Source organism: Salarias fasciatus, chromosome 18 (genome assembly GCF_902148845.1).
Source record: "Salarias fasciatus chromosome 18, fSalaFa1.1, whole genome shotgun sequence".
Lineage (NCBI taxonomy): Eukaryota > Metazoa > Chordata > Actinopteri > Blenniiformes > Blenniidae > Salarias > Salarias fasciatus.
The window spans coordinates 28501633-28521179 of NC_043762.1; the positions used below are offsets into that span (position 1 = coordinate 28501633).

The 19547-nt window shown below is 47.3% G+C and overlaps 1 protein-coding gene across 1 annotated transcript in view; it reads right to left on the reverse strand.

Annotated features, from left to right (window-relative positions):
• Positions 1 to 1096: 1096 nt before the first annotated feature.
• The window catches only part of LOC115405752 (adenylate kinase isoenzyme 5-like), a 71669-nt gene continuing 53218 nt past the window's right edge, over positions 1097 to 19547 (reverse strand). The window contains exons 10-15 of the mRNA XM_030115452.1: positions 18338 to 18383; positions 16837 to 16881; positions 11323 to 11486; positions 2612 to 2728; positions 2335 to 2541; positions 1097 to 1731 (exon numbers count right to left, since the gene is read on the reverse strand). Coding sequence (XP_029971312.1) covers positions 1657 to 1731; positions 2335 to 2541; positions 2612 to 2728; positions 11323 to 11486; positions 16837 to 16881; positions 18338 to 18383 — 654 coding nt within the window. The 3' untranslated portion in view covers positions 1097 to 1656. The remainder of the gene's footprint in view (positions 1732 to 2334; positions 2542 to 2611; positions 2729 to 11322; positions 11487 to 16836; positions 16882 to 18337; positions 18384 to 19547) is intronic.

Here is a 19547-nt window from a genome sequence, read left to right on the forward strand (position 1 = left end):
TGAGTGTACAAGTATATGGTGAAAAGTGAAAAAAGTAGCCAGCGATAGTTGCTGTGTGCCATTAAATGAATAAAAAAAATGTTTAAAAAAAAGGAAAAAAAAAAAAATCCAGTTTTTGGGGAGGGGGGGAGGGACCCCCGGGCGTGGCCGTTCATCCGTCAGTCTCCGCGCCTCTAGCTCTTTCATTTCGCAGCCCACTTTGAAAAGTTCCAGTCAAAAGATTGTATTTTTATTAATCTATTTAAAAGAGAAGAGGCAGCTGGTCGGCGCCTCTGCCGTGGAACAACCCACAGTTTTATACACATAGATTTTGTTGTGCTTGAGTAGACACCATTTTGTATGGTTTTCGTCTCCTTTCCTCACCCCCGTCGCCCCGCTTCAATATCTGTGTATAACAGTCTGTTCTTATGTAAAAAAAAAAAAATAATAATGTAAAAAAAAAAAATGCTAGAGGAGAACCGTGGAAATAAAAGTATGTGAAAATAATGTTTGTTCTGGATTGATTCTGTTGGAAACTTTTCTTTCCCAGAATTCTAATGGGAAAAACGGTAAACTAAAGATCTTCATCTTGAACGCCGCAGCCCTGTGAGGAAACAGCAGCAGCTGGCTGAAGGGTGAAGCCTGATGGGTAAAAGCCTCCCAGCAGGGGGTCTGCGTGAGGAGGAGCTGCTGGACTGAGTGGCAGATCGTTTATCACCTGCTCTACCAGCTGGGAGTGTGAAATGCTCAGACGGCCCGACGCTGTGGCTTCAGACTGCAATCCAGAAATGAGATTCTGTGAAGAAGATAAAAATCCTCCAATGCTCTTTTTTTTTTTTGACTCCCCGGCGATGTGGCTGCTGCTGAAGGGCGTTTGAAGGATGCAGAAAACTTTACGCCTCAGATATTCTGCTCATCTCCCATGATATAAATCCCGAGCGCTGCTTGGATCCCTCCACCAGCAGATGGAGCTGACGGATCACGGCTGACTCCACACAAACACACACACACACACACACACACACACACTCAGAAACACTCCCTTTTAGCAAATGCACTGGCTTTATTGTGAATGTTCAATACCAAACTCCAACAAGCACCTGCACGATGAGCTCGGAAACATACAAATGCAGTAATCTTTAATACTCTTCATTTAATTTTTTTTTTTTCTTTTTTAACCTTTTCTTTTTGACGCACAAAAAAGGCGGCGAAGCTGAGCTGTAATTCTGGCATGCTTGTTACGATACGACGCACGGTGCTGTGGGTCAGAGCATGAGCACACGCTGACATTTCTACTTGTTGGGTGGAGGGAGGGGGGGGGGGGGGGGGGGAAGAGAACGACCTGGCTCAGCGCAGCAGATTCCACATGCAGCATGCTCTCAGTCACAGCAGGGAGTGCCGGTTCCTCCGTCCAGTCATGGCAGGCGGCGGCGGATACTGAGGTGGATGTGAGAGAGAGAGAGAGGGGGGGTGGAGGAGGGGGGTGGAGGAAGCAGAATATGAACACCAGAGGTTCTGTCGGAGTGAGAAGCAGAAGGAGGGGTTCACTGTTTGCAGGTGAGACATGCAGCCACTGGATCGGATGTGAGGTGATGTGGGGGCGGTGGGGTGGGGGTGGGGGGGGGTCTTCACAGGTGGGGCTCCCGGACGGCAGTTTGGCAGGCAGACCGTGGGGGTTCAGAATGTGCAGGACGACTCCACCGACTGGCAGATCTGAGCCCACACTTCGTCCGGCGGCCTCTCGGCGTCGATCTGCGGGAGGAGAGAGAAACCGCCGGTGAGGGCGTGTCCAGGACGGCGGTCCGAGGTCGGCGGCATCTGGACGCTCAAACGGCTGGTTTTGAAAGAGAAGGCCTGTGATTCTCCTGACGCTCACATCAGCTCTCAGCACAGAACACTTCTTCTGAGATGACTATGTTCACGCTTTATCAGCCCGACTGTCCGTTTGTTCACGGCCCATTACTGGTTTTTAATCACCTGCTCAGGATCCGCTTTCCTCAGACCGAACGAACAGATCCTCTACAGGGTCACGTCTCACTCAAACTCTTCTCCACTTTGTGTGTGAACGAAAGAACATGTGACGGCGTCCGTCTGAGGGTAGAGCCTGAAGCTGAGAACAACCTCCTCCCCTCTGTCCTCTGAAGCTCCTGCAGCACTGCAGCAGAGCAAACCTCCCGGCGTGTCCCAACCGGACGGACCGGAGGATAAAATAACTCAGCTTCAGTTTTAGAAGTGGCCTGGACGCTCTGAGACAACAAACCCCCCCCCCCCCCCCCCCCCCCCGGTGGAGTTTGCATGTTCTCCCTGTGCACACGTGGCTTTTCCTCTGCTTTCCGAGGAGGTGGTTGTAGTTACCGTGTGCAGGAGCCTCTTGCGTTGGTAATGCGCGGCCACGGCCTGGCTGTCGCTGCCGAAGCTGTCCAGCCTCCGCTGCAGGTCGGCGGGGGGCCCGGGGGGCCCGGGGGGGTCGGGGGGGCCGGGGGGTCTGCCGCGGCACTGCAGGCGGCTGGACATGGTGTCGGCCGAGCAGCTGAGCAGCAGCACGGCGCCGGGCTCGCCCATCTGGGGGTGAGAGGGACCGTCAATGACAGACTCCACGGCGGGGTCCCGCCCCCCCCGCGGCCGCTCTGACCTTGGCCTCGTAGTCCTCGGCCTGCCTCAGCTCTCTGGGGAAGCCGGTCACCACCACGCCTTTTCCCTGCCGCACCGACGACGCCACCGCCTCGCACAGCAGCTCCAGCAGCGCGCCCTGCAACACACACACACACACACACACACACACACACACACACACACACACACACACACACACACACACACACACACACACACACAGAATTATTTATGACAAACACACAACGACATGTCGACAGGAAGAAGTTCAGCCAACTCATAAAATAAGACATTAACGGGAACATTTTAACCTTGTTGGAAGTATAATTTATGGAAAATAAACACCTCAAATATATGATAAAGACCCAACAGCAATGGAGTCATGATGACTATATTAAATAAAAAAATATGAAATACTGACCAATAAAAACACGGTTGGACCAGGAATGACTCCAATGTACACAAATAATCTGTTACGACTGATTTTCACACAGCAGCTGTTTCTTTTAAAGGAATAATGGTTCTACGAGACTTTTAGCATTTCACTTCAGGGTGGAGTGTGTTCATGTCTCTCACACACACACACACACACACACACACACACACACACACACACACACACACACACACGTCAGCATAAATAACACACAGAAGATTAAATAAGGGAAGACACGTTGAAGCCATTGTGTAGTTTCATTAAGTACATGTTAGACTGATAAGAATGGTTAAACAAACTAAAAAAAGCAAAAAAATAATCGTTTTCCACACCGTGTGACAAATGTCAGGCAAGAAATATGGAACCGAAGGGGAAAACATGCAAACTCCACCCCTGAACCCACAACATGGTCGATGTGAGTCCAGAGTGAGAACCAGGAACCCCGTTCCTCCCTGCACATTATATTCTTTATTAATCCAACCTATTCCTGGGATGAGGCAGACAGCCACACTACAGCTGATCGAGGTCAAGGGTCACGCTCAGGGACCTCTTTCGACATCACTGTCTTCATCAGGTGTGGCCGGCGTGCAGGAGGCAGGTGGGAGGAGCTGCCGGGCGGCGGAGGACGTCTCCGATCCGGAGCTTTTGGGTGTTTGGTGGGAAAAGCGGCTGAGGCCTGATGGGATGGAATCCTCTTTATAAACTCCAAGACTAGAAGAGTCTGGAATGGTGGTGGGAGAAATCACCTTGATTTTAATTTACTGATTGCATTCCTGATTCCCATCAGTTGGTCTTAGTCTTTATTCTTGAAGGCATTCAAAGCAGAACAATTGGTTTGAGTGTTTTCTTCTTGCCGGCTGTAACGAGGCTGCCTCTGCTTCCCGGCTGTTCGGCTCGCTGCAGCTCTTATTGCCGCCGGTTTTAATTGGCCCGTTGGCCTCATTGGCGCCGCGGCGCCGCTCTCAGCTCCTGCTGTGGGCGGGTTTCTCCTGCCGGGCCTCTGATTGACACTTACATTGTTTATTGACTTCTGCGGCGTGTTTGCATGTGATTATTGCAGCATGTGGCTGCTCTCATGTTGATGAAGACACTAAATCTTCACTACTTCACCCTCTCTGTCTTCAGGTAAGCAGGTTTATGTAACTGCTTCCTATTTACACCGTTCAGCCCTCCACTCAGTAATGACGATAACTTGGACGCTGGAGGCCTGCTTCCTGTTCCTGTCGGCACGCGGCCCCTCCTGCTTCTGGCCATCAGAAGACAGCATCTTTATTACTCTCGCCGGTCTGAACCGTCCGGCTGTAAAAATGCCATCATGACGTTATGAATGTTTCTAATATCCAGCCTAAGCACTGCAGCCTCCGAGGTGACCACAGGACGATCAATCAACTGTACAACTGAGCATCGAACTCATGGACGAGCTTCATTATTATTTCTTTAAATTTGCAAAGCGTCTGCAGCACGTCGCTGATGTCTCTGAAGGCTTTTGTTGTGAAAAAGGGAAAGGCGAAGCTGCCTCACCTCTCCACGACGACTCTGCTTGATGGTTGAAAAAGTATTTATTCTCACTGAACATAAAACACTCATTTCCTTCCTGCGAGGACGCTGCTTTGGCGGATGCGCTGCTCTGCGGCTGTAAAGTGCTCTGAAAAGGGAAACGAAGGTGGGAAAGGGGGGGTGATTTATGTCTGCAGAGGACTGGGCCTTGTTGAGACGCTGCTGGCTGGATGTCAACGTGTGACTGTGCAGGATGCGTGATGGTGTTTAGTACCATTATTTTTCACACCATAATCTACGACCCTGCACTGTACTGTTGATTTTATTTGTCGAGACTTCCAGCGCTCGTTTGGCCAGACTGGACACATTTCACCGAGAAGAATTAAGCAGCACCTTCGCTGTTGCCAGGCAACAGCACAGCAACAACCAGTCAAGTCAGACTCTCCCGCCGTCGAGCTCGTCATTAAAAACTCACATTTTAGATGAAACTGTGCGCCGGGATGGGGGCGTGGGCGATGTCTGTGCGGTGTGGCCGTGCGTCCTGCTGCAGACCTGCAGAGGTGCGCCTCAGTAATCCCAGAGTGGGATTATCACCAGAGTCTCTCATACAGCCGCTTCACTCACAGCATAAATAAAAAAATAAGTGCTCCTGTTGCCGAGCACATGGGACGTGACCTTAATGTGCAGTAAGGAGCTTAGACAGCTGAGCCTTGCTCGAAAGCCGTCGCTTTTCTCTACCGCACAGACGGAAAGTTCAAGTAAATCTGTGCGTGGGAGTTTTTTTTTTTTTTTTTTTTATGTGGCCGACAAATTCACACAGCATCGCTTTTATAATCTTACAAAAAATGCGTCTGATTCTGAGTTACTGCTTCCTCTTTTTTGACTCTGTCGTGTCCTTCTCAAAAGTACAAGAAAGAAAGTGTGTTTTCTGGCTTCGCTCGGGTCGAACACACTCCTGGAAAGCTCTGACCGTACGGATGCAGGTGTGTGAGAGTGAAAAGGTGAAGCTGGGTCGTCACACTCAAAAATACACCAAACAAAGTTACCTCCACAAAGCCGGGCTTCATCCAGAACTGAATCAATTAAAGCAGTGAGATTATGGCTGACTGCTCTGATAATGAAATGCCTGTTTTATAACATTTTACACACAAAAAAAAACAAAACAAAACAGTGAAAACAAATATCTGCTGCTTGAAAACAATTTGCTGATTGCCTGTGTGCATGTGTGCTCGTGTGTGTGTGTGTGATGCTCCAGTTTTCATTCAAATCGAGTGCCTCTCTTGTTTGTTTGTAAAAAGATGACAAGCGTGTGGAACGATGCAGGGATGGACGGACGGAGGACACACAGCTGGGGAGGAGGACAGAGACCTGCAGACACGCATCGACCAACGGAAGGCTTCCTTCAATCAGAGCAAATTGTTGCAAAAAGAAGCTCGTGACTTTAAAATATGCTGCTGCATTCGTCACATCGGGGCAGGACGGAGGCCAGGATGAGAAACGCCCGCTGCTGCGGCCGATACACAAGCCTTAAATCAGGCAGGACTTTTATTTCACTGACTATAAGAGCAATCCGGAGCCGAGGCGAGGCCTGCTGCAGCTTCCCTCCGGGCTCGGCGGCCGGGATCATCCGCTTCCTGTGGCGTTTCGGTGGAGGCTCTTCAGTAATCGCACAATAAATTCTGAGGCAGCACACCGACGCTGAGCCCCTCCTGTTAGCACCAACATAAATATAATAGATTTCAGTCCTGCTTCATGCGGATGTTTCCTGTCTCCAGAAGTCAGCGCTGCAGAGTGTATTCCTGGCAGCAGGGCGCCGCACGAGGGCTCCTCTCTAAATAAACCTCAGCCGTCACGCATGTGTGATGTGACTCACGTCTTTATAACAACTTCTGACAATAACGGGCTCAGAGGTGCCGAGAAATCCGGCTTCGGAGGCGCCGCTTCTCCTCCTCGACACCCAGAACGCAGGGCGAGTCTTCGCTCTGAATAATCAATCGACCGCCGACTCGTCAAAGTCGCCGGGTCGTCTGAGGACGTCTGTCACACCAGGACGCCGATCGATGACGGCGATTCACCCCGGTGGAGTAAACACACATCACGAGGCTGCTCACACACGTGTGTTACGTTACCGTGTGTGTTAAGGGCACAATACACTGACCCATATTGCTTCCTGTAGACGTCTTCTAAACTCGACCTGCATGGCCGGGCGAGGAAGAGCAGCTCCCGCCTCCTCGCTGTTTTCTTCACTTATTGAATTTCGCCGTCTTCGAGTGTGTGAGTGTGTGTGATTCATGTTAGATCTCTGCAATCGAGCTCCACGCCTGAGGCTGCTGCTTCACGACCAGCTTCAGCACCGCCGGCCCCGGTCAGACTCGTCAGGCTCTGGTTGTTTCCTTCTGATCTGTTTTCAGCCTGCTTTCAGGTGGAGAGCTTGAGCGCCGTCCTCTGGAGTCCTCTGGAGTCCTCTGGAGTCCTCTGGAGTCCTCTGGAGTCCTCTGGAGTCCTCTGGAGTCCTCTGGAGTCCTCTGGAGTCCTCTGGAGTCCTCCTGCCTGGCTGACGGTCACGTTCTCCTTTCAGTCAGTTCCTTCGCTTTAAATCTGGGTTCATAAATATTCACTCATTAAGACATTACACCCATAACTACGGCCTGGCCCTGAAACCTGCCATCGTCTGAAGATGCAGTGATTTCCCCAATGAGGAATCAGACTTACATCTGCACACGCATATACATATAGACGGTATATAGCTTTGAACATTTGAAGGGAAGATAACCGTGTGTGTGTATGTGTGTGTGTGTGTGTGTGTGTGTGTGTGTGTGTGTGTGCAGGCGGTGTTTTGATGTGAAATGTCACTGCCTGGCAGTCAAGTTCAATTAAGCGGCCTCCACATAACCCTCATTATTAATCGCTGGCAACAACACGCAACAGCACAGCGGCCATTATCGCTCCGGTCCTAATGAGAGCCGGGAATCCTGGGAGGATTCCAGCCGATCGGCCGCCTCTTACCTACAGCGCTCCGGGGCTCAGTTAAGGCGGAGTCACTTAAAATTCAACTTTTTGAAAACGTTTCCACTCCGAGGAAACCTCTGAAACGCTGAGACTGCATTTAACTCACACTGAGAGTTCCAGTAAGAGACTGCAGTTCATATTCTGTGATATTCTAACAGTTCTACACATTCTCCTTCTTATACAACCACCGCAGCATCACTTCAGCCTAATCTATAGTCCATATGTAATTGCTGCGTAAAGGCCGCACGTCGCCATGACCCACCTGCTCTGAATTTCTCATAAAGCAATCTGTACGTTTCCTCCTGACTGCAACACCATAAGGAAGGAGCGAGTCAGTGGTGGCAGCTCCCGTCCCGGCCCCGATCAGCACGTCTCTGTCCTCTCAGAAAATGCTTCTTCTGCCCGTTTATCTGCGCTCCTCCGCCTGTGGGGCTCGGCCAGCTGTGCCAGCTGTCTGCCTCGCTGGGCGAGCAGCCTCTGTGAAAGCCGTCCTAAGAGCTCCCGACTGGATGATGCTCCAGCCTCCGTCTGCGGTTCATTTGATCGGGCCTCCGGCAGAAACGCGGCCTGCTCACTGGAGTACGTCAGGATTTTATCTGGTTCTTCCTCTTTCTGGGGCACAAGGCTGCGTTTCTCTTTGCTCAGCGAACTTTATTCAATAAACTGATGAAATAATAATCAGGCACACTTCTTTTCAGATGGTTTTTGTTTCGCTGCTTTCAGAGTTCTGCAGGACTCTTCCCACAGTTCGCCCGTCGATCGAAAGGCGTGGGTCGAGGCCCGGGCGGCGTTCTGTCACGGTTTGTGCCGACTGCCCTGTTTTACAGTAATTCTAAACAAGACTCAGTCTTCAGGTCCACATTCCAGTAAAATGTGCCGTTTGGAGGAAGCGTGACTCCAGAAAGTGGGCACACGGTGTTCTTATCTTCATCCACTGCCTGAGATCATTGTTTTCTTTTCTGTTTTCTCTCTCCAATAAGCCCCAAGCAGAAAAATATCCAAAAACAGGGAGGCATAATGTGAGGACAGGTTCTGACTAAAATACAGCGTTGGTTGATTCAGTCGAGCAACTATTTTACCTGTTAATTAATCTGTTTTAATTTTCACATGCATCTACATAACTGGCACCAATCCCAGCTCAGCTTTCAAATTCTCATGTTTTAGATACAATAACACACTCAGCAGTCTTCTTATAAAATCATAAAATCATAGCTTTTCTAATCTTTAGTAACGGTTGCGAAAGACCATAAAAAAAATGTAGCTCAGTGTCTTGCCCAAGAGCAATAAAGGATCGCACTGCCAACCTCAGGACTGAACATGATAAAGCTGCAGCAGCAGAGCCTCAGGTCTCCCGACTCCCCAACAGCTGCCAGAGTTTCATGAACACAGAAAAACACGACTGCAGAGCTGGAGAAGAGACGTCCGTCCATCAGCCTGCACGATCAACACGCCCAGTCCAGAGAGCAGCGTCAACTCATCTGCTCCAACAGCAAGAGTCACGTGACCACATATGGCCATCATCCATCCATCCATCATCCAACCATCATCCAACCATCATCCATCCATCATCCAACCATCATCCATCCATCATCCAACCATCATCCATCCATCCATCATCCATTCATCATCCAACCATCATCCATCAATCATCCATCCATCCATCATCCAACCATCATCCAACCATCATCCATCCATCATCCAACCATCATCCATCCATCATCCATCCATCCATCATCCATTCATCATCCAACCATCATCCATCAATCATCCATCCATCCATCATCCATCCATCTATCATTCATCCATCCATCATCCAACCATCACCCATCCATCCATCCATCATCCATCCATCTATCATTCATCCATCATCCATCCATCCATCATCCAACCATCACCCATCCATCCATCCATCCATCATCCATCCATACATCCATCCATCATCCATCCATCCATCATCCTTTCATCCATCATCCATCTATCATCCATCCATCCATCATCCATCCATCATCCATCCATCCAAACATCATCCATCCATCCATCATCCATCCATCCATCATCCAACCATCATTTATCCATCCATCTATCATCCATCCATCCATTCATCATCCATGTATCATCCATCCATCATCCATCCATCATCCATCCATCCATTCATCATCCATCTATCATCCATCCAACATCCATCCATCATCCATCCATCATCCATCTATCATCCATCCATCATCCATCTATCATCCATCCATCCATCATCCGTCCATCATCCATCCTTCATCCATCCATCATCCATCCTTCATCCATCCATCCATCCATCATCCATCCATACATCCATCCATCCATCATCCATCCATCCATCATCCTTTCATCCATCATCCATCTATCATCCATCCATCCATCATCCATCCATCATCCATCCATCCAAACATCATCCATCCATCCATCATCCATCCATCCATCATCCAACCATCATTTATCCATCCATCTATCATCCATCCATCATCCATCTATCATCCATCCATTCATCATCCGTCCATCATCCATCCTTCATCCATCCATCATCCATCCTTCATCCATCCATCCATCATCCATCCATCATCCGTCCATCATCCATCATCCATCCTTCATCCATCATCAATCCTTCATCCATCCATCCATCATCCATCCATCCATCAGAAATCGTCTATCCATCCATCTATCATTCATCAATCCATCCACCCATCCTTCATCCATCCATCCATCCATCATCCATCCATCCATCATCCATTCATCCACCATCCATTCATCATTTATCCATCCATCTATCATCCATCCATCCATCCATCATCCATCCATCCATCCATCATCCAGCCATCCATCATCCATCTATCATCCATCCATCATCCATCCATCCATCATCCATCCATCCATCATCCAACCATCATTTATCCATCCATCTATCATCCATCCATCCATTCATCATCCATCTATCATCCATCCATCATCCATCCATCATCCATCCATCCATTCATCATCCATCTATCATCCATCCATCATCCATCCATCATCCATCTATCATCCATCCATCTATCATCCATCCATCTATCATCCATCCATCATCCGTCCATCATCCATCATCCATCCTTCATCCATCATCCATCATCATCACCCATCATCAATCCTTCATCCATCCATCCATCATCCATCCATCCATCAGCCATCGTCTATCCATCCATCTATCTATCATTCATCAATCCATCCACCCATGCATCATCCATCCATCATCCATCCATCCATCCATCATCCATTCATCCACCATCCATTCATCCATCCTCCTTCATAATCCAACCATCCATCATCCATCTATCCATCCATCCATCCTTCCACCCATAAATCATTCATCATCCACCCACCATCCATCCATCGTCCATCCATCCATCATCCATCCAACCCAGCAGTTTATCAGTATTTGAGCTCCACTTGTCACATTGAGCTTTGAACAAAATAATGAAATGTATCTTCGATTGACTGATACTGATCTGAGACATGTGACACTAAAAACCTGTGAAGGTCTCTGTATGTGCTGCTATTGACGACTTAATTACTGAGTTACTGAGAAGCAACCTGTTAGCAATGAGGAAGTTAGTCAACGGAAATAAAGTGAACATGTGAGACAGTGATGGAGGTCGGACGGTGAAAGGCCTGCTGGAGCGACCTGGCATGTTTTAGCACATTATCATTTACATTTCAGACATGCAAAGATAATCTGTGCGGCACGTAGCGGGACCGCTGTCTGGCCGGAGCGCCACACTGACCTCGGGCAGCTGCTCGCCCCTCTCCAGGACGTCCCGCAGGTGGCGCCCTCTTTCGCTGTGGGACTGCAGCTCGTTGCACAGCAGGTCGCCCAGGGCGACGCGGCGCAGGCCCAGCTTCTCCTCCATACGCTCACACTGGACCGCCTTGCCCGAGCCGGGACCGCCTGAGAGACACACAGAGACACACACACACACACACACACACACACACACACACACACACACCGCTTTAATAAGACACAAACCAAAGATACTGAGATTATTTTCAAGTTTTTTTTTTTCATATGAATCCCATTTCCAAAAGCAGCAGTAATATTATATATTTTCCATATCGAGCACCTTGCAAAGCAGCCATTACTGTTGTGTGAAGGTGTGTCATCCTTTTCACCCCGAAACATTACAAGCAGCTCAAAATCCGCATTAAAGTGTTAAACTTTCCAATTAGCGGCTGTCTGTCCAGTAAGGCTCAACATACGGTAAATTAAAAACCTCTGCTTTGAAACTGTTCCTGTAATTCCATTGGTGTTGAAGGATCTCCCTCTGACGGCCGGATATTGAGGCTGTGTGTGTTCAGCTGCTGCTGTGCGACGCTCGCAGGTGATTCTGCAGGTATTACCAGGCCGTGAAGCCGCGTGCGGCGGTGATTCATCAACAGCAGCCCTTAGCCCGGTAATAAAACCACGAGCGAGCTTCATATTCATCAACGTCCCCCCCAGTCTGAGTCCGTATGTCTGCCAGTGACAACCACAAACATTTCCATTTCCTCAGAGAGCGGCCAGACACGAGCCGGGCCGGGCCGGGGCGGGCCGGGCTCGGACAACTGCAGTCAGAGAGGAAGCTATAGAAGGAAGTTATAGATCTGATCATTGTACATGATGCAGCAGACGCCTTTTTTTCTTTTTTTTTAAATTGTCTATGATCCTGAAAATGCTGCACAGCCGCCTCAACACACAGTCACTGCACAAACCCTCCCCAGAAGGTAGAATAATGACCCCGAAGGCCCCAGAGGCTTGTTAGAGGCTCGATGGGAAAGCTGCTGCTGGGTAGAGCTGGTTTTCTCTTCCTGAGTTCATCTGAATTTTAGATTTACTGGAGTTTAGAGCTGGATTTAGACACAGTAAAGCGTTTAACTGAGAAGACTTATGTCAAAAAATAAAAACTCAACATTTTCAGTAATCATTTGGCATTAAATCCTGTGATGGTCCAGATATTAAAATGCTATGATGATCTCCATTTCATCAAGCTTTTAATCAACATTTCTTCATTTTCAGCACTGTTGGAAATTACCTTTATTTTAGATTGTAGTCACTTCTGGAAGTACCTATTTGTTTTTTGTGAAAAAAATTACGTTTTCTTCTGCACCAAAACAATGAAAGTTTAAATTTAAAGGTCAGTCTGTGATGTTTTTACCAGTCTGGTCCACTAGAGGTGACACTGGGCTGTATGTGGCCCCTGAACATCTGGCACCCCAGCTGGAAATACTCAACAAACTAAGAAACACACGGACAAACGCAATGAAATAAATACAAAGAAATCTAACAAATAATTCTATGATAATGAATACGATACTCCTGCTGCTAATGTTACTAAACTAATATCCTAAAAATGCTTGCTTCAGTTTTGAGTGTTTCAGGTCACGTCGATTAATTAACAGTGCAAAATTTGAATGAATGGTTTATTTTTGGCCATAATTCACCTCAAAAACAAATATCTTTTGTAAATATCTCAAAATACTTCCACACTCTTCTACGCTTTGTTGTTGTTCATCCTCCACTGTTTGAGAGGAGGAAATCGTCACTGCAGAGTTCTACGTAGATGCTCTACTTCCATCATACATCACTGCAGCATGGATATATTTTTTTAATGTTTTCCATAAATTTCACCCGAATGCTGATGTAGAAACGTTTTGCCAATGCTTATAAAAAAATCTAAATGGATGGAGAAACCGCAGAAATGCTTCGGTTGACGTTTGAACTCCGTTTCTCCTTTTTCCACCTGGCTCCCACTCCGGTGGGTCTGAACAGGATCTGAACCGTCATCCTGCCGTGTGTGAACAGCAGGCACGGGCCAACGTGACAGCTGGGATCAATTAGAAGGTGATGAAGGCAAAGCAGTCAAAGGACATGTTCATATATATATATATATATATATATATATATATATATGTATGTGCACAGAGAAGAGAAAGCCGCTCTTGAATCCAGCACCACTCTGCTCTGCTTGGCAGGTGATACATACATTTATGAGAATCTAAACAAGTCTGACAAATGGGCTGCAGAGCAGACGAGCGTCTCTCCTGCTAATTGAGAATCCTCGTGATGATCTTCGGCAGCAGTGCGAGTGCGCCCGTAAGAGAACGCTAAGACGAAAAGCAAGTCCTCTAACGGTGAACACGTGCTTCATTTTCCACGTCTTGCTAAACCAGAGAATACTCAAAAGGGCTTAAACTGATATGAAATCAACATAACTGATGGTATAAATGTGGCTTTAAGGCTTAATAAGAGTTAATGGGATTATGCAGTCCAAGAAATAATGAAAAAACGCCGTGTCTGAGCTTTTGTTTCTATGACAACAATATCTGGAAAGCATATCCAGAGCGAACTCTTCTGCTGCTATGGATTTGCATGGTAGAGACTCTACTTCATAGAAACCAAACTGCGGCTCTCTGCAGGGCGTTTGCAGGTTTTCCTTACGATCCGAAGCAATGCGTGTTAGATTATCCGGAGAATCAACCGTCCCTGCGGGAGCTGGAGATGCCTGTGTGCATTTTTTTGCATCATTAATAGATTTGTGAGATTCTAGGTAATTAGTGCAGTAATCCCCTGAGCAGTGACGAGAATAATATAAAAAGAAAACAATAGTAACTGCTGCTTGTTAGCAGCATCCTTTAATAAAGAGTGTATAATTGCCTTTGTTGCCTCAGACACCTGCAGCAGGTTTTCCCTGCTATATTTAAATCTCAGTCTGATCTCAACGGTAATTATCTGCATAGTGGAAGAGCAGAAGAGAGGCAGGCTGAAGGGAGGGAGTGCGGTCGGATGACAGGAAGCGACGGGAACAGCGAGGCAGCCTGGCATTAGCATTTCCCTCAGGCGTCGTCGCTGCCTTCCACCCCGACGCCGCTTCGCTTTTCCTCCAGTTTCATAAAGTCACCCCATTAGATGTAATAAAATGTCCGACTCCCAACTTTTAATTTAAGCAGTTTGCAGAACTTGAGTGCATATGTACTCAGTCAATTATAAAATGGACGGCACGATTCCGCTGGAGTGGTTCTAAAAAAAACCTCCCAAACAGCAGATCCGCTCCTGAGGGGTTCAGCTCGACGTGTTTCTACACATCAGATGTGGTTCTGGACAGCGTTAGCAGGAAAACGAAACACGCAGGTATTTTAAGATCCGGTAAAATCCTCATTCATATGAGGAAACACATCAGAAACCTGCCGGTGCGACCGCCGTGGAGCCAGGCTGATGGGAGTTTACACGGACCGAAACCCATCCCATGGAATCTGCACCGTATAAACACTTCAGTCTGACGAGTAAAAATATATAAAAGCAGTTTTCATGACTTCTGCTTCAAACGTCAAAATTACAAACCCTCTTTAAAAAAACACGAGTCACACCAGTGAAGTTGACTCGGGCGTCTTCAGGCCTGACAACAGCTATTAGGATGCAGAGATACGATCTGAGAAGTGCTGCAGCAGCTTTCTACTGAGACGCCGCTGCGTGAACGTTACAGGACGTAAAACACGGAATCGCAGGAAAGCAGGAGCTGAGACAAACAGGCCCGTCCTCAGAAACATCAGCACAACATCCGCTCACCTTCTGAAGGACGCGAGAAACCGCCAACTCTACAGATCACAGCTTGTTAAAACCGGCACGTGGTCAGACTCTAATTATGCAGGAAAAATCTACAAAGGAGAAACATCCAGTCTGAAGAGACAGTTGATACTTCTGACATTTTTTTCCCTCCAATTATCTCCTCTTGAGAAAAAAGAAAAGCAGCCTTGGTGGAGCGAAACATCTGTTTCTCACACATCCAGACTAACTGGCATTAACTCCCGTCAGGGGGGATTTGTAGGGTGAGCTCCCGTGAAAACCATTTTTAACACTGACACACACACACACACACACACACACACACACACACACACACTCATGCTAATTGTTTAATGACCTTATCTGTGTGTTTTTACGCAGTGGCGGAGCTGACGGCGGGTAACAGAGACTCCGTCTGCCCCACGTCTCTCATTAACCTTCATCTTTCTCCAAAAAGCCCAATGAGCGGCGCCGACGCGGCAGAACCAGGCCATCTCCAAAACACGGAATAACACTGTGGCTGGGAGGCTGGAGGCTGAGCGGAGCGGCGGGGCGTCCGGGTTATTGAGATTCATCTGAGTCATGCTGCAGTGACAGATGGATTCAAGAAGCTTCTGAAGAGAAAAGATGGTGGCACTTAAATTGTTGACTATAACAACAGAAGTCAATAAACTCAGGATCCTAACAGACAAACATTCGAACGAATGCTCATTTTATTAACAACTGATCATTAAGAACTTGTCAGAAGTTGAAAGGAATGAAACATAAATCAGCTGTGAATCAATCTGAAGGCAACAAATCGATGATGAAAGTCGGGACGGGGCGGTGATTACTGATTTGTATTATTCGCTTTGCTTCTAGCGTCTGGGACATAAGGAGACGAAACCCTGGAGCTCTGCCTCTTTATCTTCCTGCTCGTGTTGATAATGTGTTTCCTGCGAGCCTAAATGGACGGATAATGCCTCACTCCCTGTTTTTAATGAACACCCAGTAATTCAGCTGGTCTTTTGTTGACCTTCTACTTTTTATTAGTGTTGCTGCCAAATGAGCAACGAGGAATTAGCCAACCAGATTTTATTTTTTAATAAGGCTCAGTTTGATTAGTAATTTTCTGCTTTGATTCACCTCACTTTATTTCACCGTTTCAGAAATGCTCCTCAGAAACATCCTTTTTCCTCCAGGTCGGCGACGTGATTTCATTTCTGAGCTGTGAGAACAGATTCAGACGGAGAAACACCGGAGCATGAAATCCTCCAGACAACAGGAAAATAGCCCCGAACCACAAAAGAGTGTAATTACATGCAAATCAGTTAAAGGTGGAAGCGACGCTGCGGGAGCCCGGGACGATTCTCAAAAGTACAACCTGCACCGGATCAGCTGATTTCCTTCAGATGTGTATAAATAGAGCGACAGCAGCACTGCCAGGCAACTCCACAACCTGCGTCCGCCAAAAAAATAATCAGGCGAGCGAATCGCCAACTCCCTCCAGCCTTTCTGGATAATTCTGAGCTTTACAGCGCGGCGCCAGCCTGCATCTGCTTTAACGAACTGATCCGACGAGCAAACAACACAACACAATATTCAAAAAATTACACACCAATTAGCTTCAAATGGACTGTGGGAGCAAACTGGAGAACTCCTGGTGTGTGTGTGTGTGTGTGTGTGTGTGTGTGTGTGTGTGTGTAGCTTTGTTACGTACCCATCATGAAGATGACCTTTGGTTTCTTCTGTTCTGTACAAAAACCTGTCAGACAGAAGAAAATCACATTTTTAAAACGCTGTAGCTCAACATGCGTTTGTTCTCCCGCTCCTGAGCGGACTCCAGTAATCCCATTAATACCCCGAACCAGCAAACACACCGCCCGGACGACAAATCCCACCGGAATCCCACAATCATGGAGCAATCTCTTCGACTGTCGAAGGTCTTATAGTCATATTTCTGTGGCTGTGGAGCCCATAAACCGGCTCCACGCAGCGTTTCAGGGGACAAAAAGAAGGAAATGAAATATGTCCCTGCATAGAACTGGTTATCGGTATTTTGTGTGAGTCAGAAAAACCTAAATGAGGGTTAAATGAAGGTTTGCATACGAATCATGATGCACATGCTTTGGAAACTGAGGCTGAGGATGAGATCTGACAGACGGGCCAGACCGGGGTGAGTTCGAGAAAAAACTGAACAAAACAAGAACAGTCAGAAATAAAAGGTGGGGATGACTGTTCTGCTTTTCATCAACAGTGATTGATCCATGAAGAACAGAGAGGCTCTCAGTTGGGGATGTACTGACATGTTTCCATTGCTAACTCACAGCATTGATTAGGAAATGACACTTGATTGTCGACTTTCCTGAGTCCGTTTTGCTCGCTCTGCTCTTTTTTCCTGCTCGGTGTTTCCAGGAACAAACCTGCAGAGAACAGGAAGTCCTCCCAGCAGCAGCGAACGGCTATACTGATCAATACCAACGTATACAGATGTGCTCAGGGCCTTTGAATCGGCAGCGGCTCAGCATGGGGGAAAAAACTAATCAAATTCCAATTTGATGCAGCGTCACACAGACCGTGCGTGCAGGGCTTCGACTGGTCGATCTATGCATAACTATGCTGGAAACTTCTCGATTTTTCAATTAGCAGCAGAAGGAGGAGGTAAATAAATGTTCTAGAGTTTCCCCGTATCGTTAGAATCAGTTTGGCGCCACAGGCGGGCGGTGCTGCTGTGTTTCCGCCAGCCTCCTTCGGGGGAATAAAGGAGCGGCTGGTCCCGGCGTCAGGCCTCCGCTGCCTCCTCGCCTCGCCCATCACACACACACCAGCTCCAGGCGGACAGGCGGGATCAACACACCAGCCTCCCTCCAGGTTAAACAATCCACGCAGCGGAGGCAGGGCCACACACACACACACACACACACACACACACACACACACACACACACACACACACACACACACACACACACACACACACACACACACGCCCGCAGGGGGAGGCTCATTCAGACGGCCGGTGAAATGTAAGCTACATGACACTTGGCATTTGCTGGGAAGGAGCAGGCTGTGGGTTTGTGGTGAAATAATGCTGAATGAAGTCGACTGAATGGAAGAAGAAAAAAAACATCACTGACGGTTCTTCTTCTTCTTCTTCTTCTTCTTTTTTTTCAGAGCTTTTCTTTTGTCTGGAAACATAAACGTGATATTTATCGACTCACTTTCTGTGTTTCCCTCAGCGTAGCCGATGTCTTCCTCCTCTTCAGCCTGAAGGAACAGATTCAGAGTTCAGCTTGACTGTGTTTACATAATCAGACAACACACACAAACACACACACACACACACACACACACACACACACACACACACACACACACACACACACACACACACACACACACACACACAAACACACACACACACACACACATGCTACAATCAATATTGCAAGGGATATTCGTCTCCATAAAACAAAAACAACAACTAGGCCATACGAGTTTTTTTCTTCTTCATATTATCAGAAACAGGAATATAATCCAAATTCTGACAGTTAAGAACATAAAGGAATTAACTGAAGCTATACGTTTATTAACGATGGAGGAAGAGCGAGAAAACAGAACAGATGGGAGAAAGAGAGGAATGACAAACGGTTGTACCCACAGTTCAAAAGCCTTTACTGTATTAGTGCATGGAAACACCAACAGTAAAACGATGATATTTTGTGAACTGAGCCGTTTTTCTCGGTAAAAGCAAAGTAGAGTTTTAGATGCTGAACTTGCTGAATTTCCACTGTTGCATTCCACGACAACAAGATGCAGAAAAACATGGATTTTTATCTAAATGAGTTATTAAGAATCAAAGAATAGATTAAAAGATTACTGCAAAGTTTAATTCTTGTGCGATTCTTCGGATTTTCAGCTGTGTAGAAGTTTTCAGTCTCCTGGACTGAGCTTCCCTCCAGCTGCTGGAGCAGTAACGAGGCTACAGCGTGTTCATGACCTGAAGGTCAGGTCAGACCCGGGCCGGACAGCAGAAACCTTCTGAACGGACTGAAAGGTCCTTTGTTTGTGTATGAATGACCGAATCCTGTTCTGTGTGGAATAGAAACACGGAACGCCCAGGAATCCCAGCATCGCCCAGCTCATCTGGACAGACACTGCTTTCAGCCAGCAGTCGTCAAACTTTTCCCAGAATGCATCACCTGAGAAAACATCGAGCTCTCAGAGTAGAGCCATTACGGCTGACCCGAACATTCAGGAGTGGAGGTTCAACCTATTAGATATGGACTTCATATTTTTTGTTCTGCTTTATACTATTTTGATTTCATTTATTTTCAAATAAAGTTTTCGTGTTCAGTCTCCCGTACCACTAGAGGGAGACTCACGGCTTTAGGCAACATGGATTTAGGAGATCTGGGTCAAACAATCCCC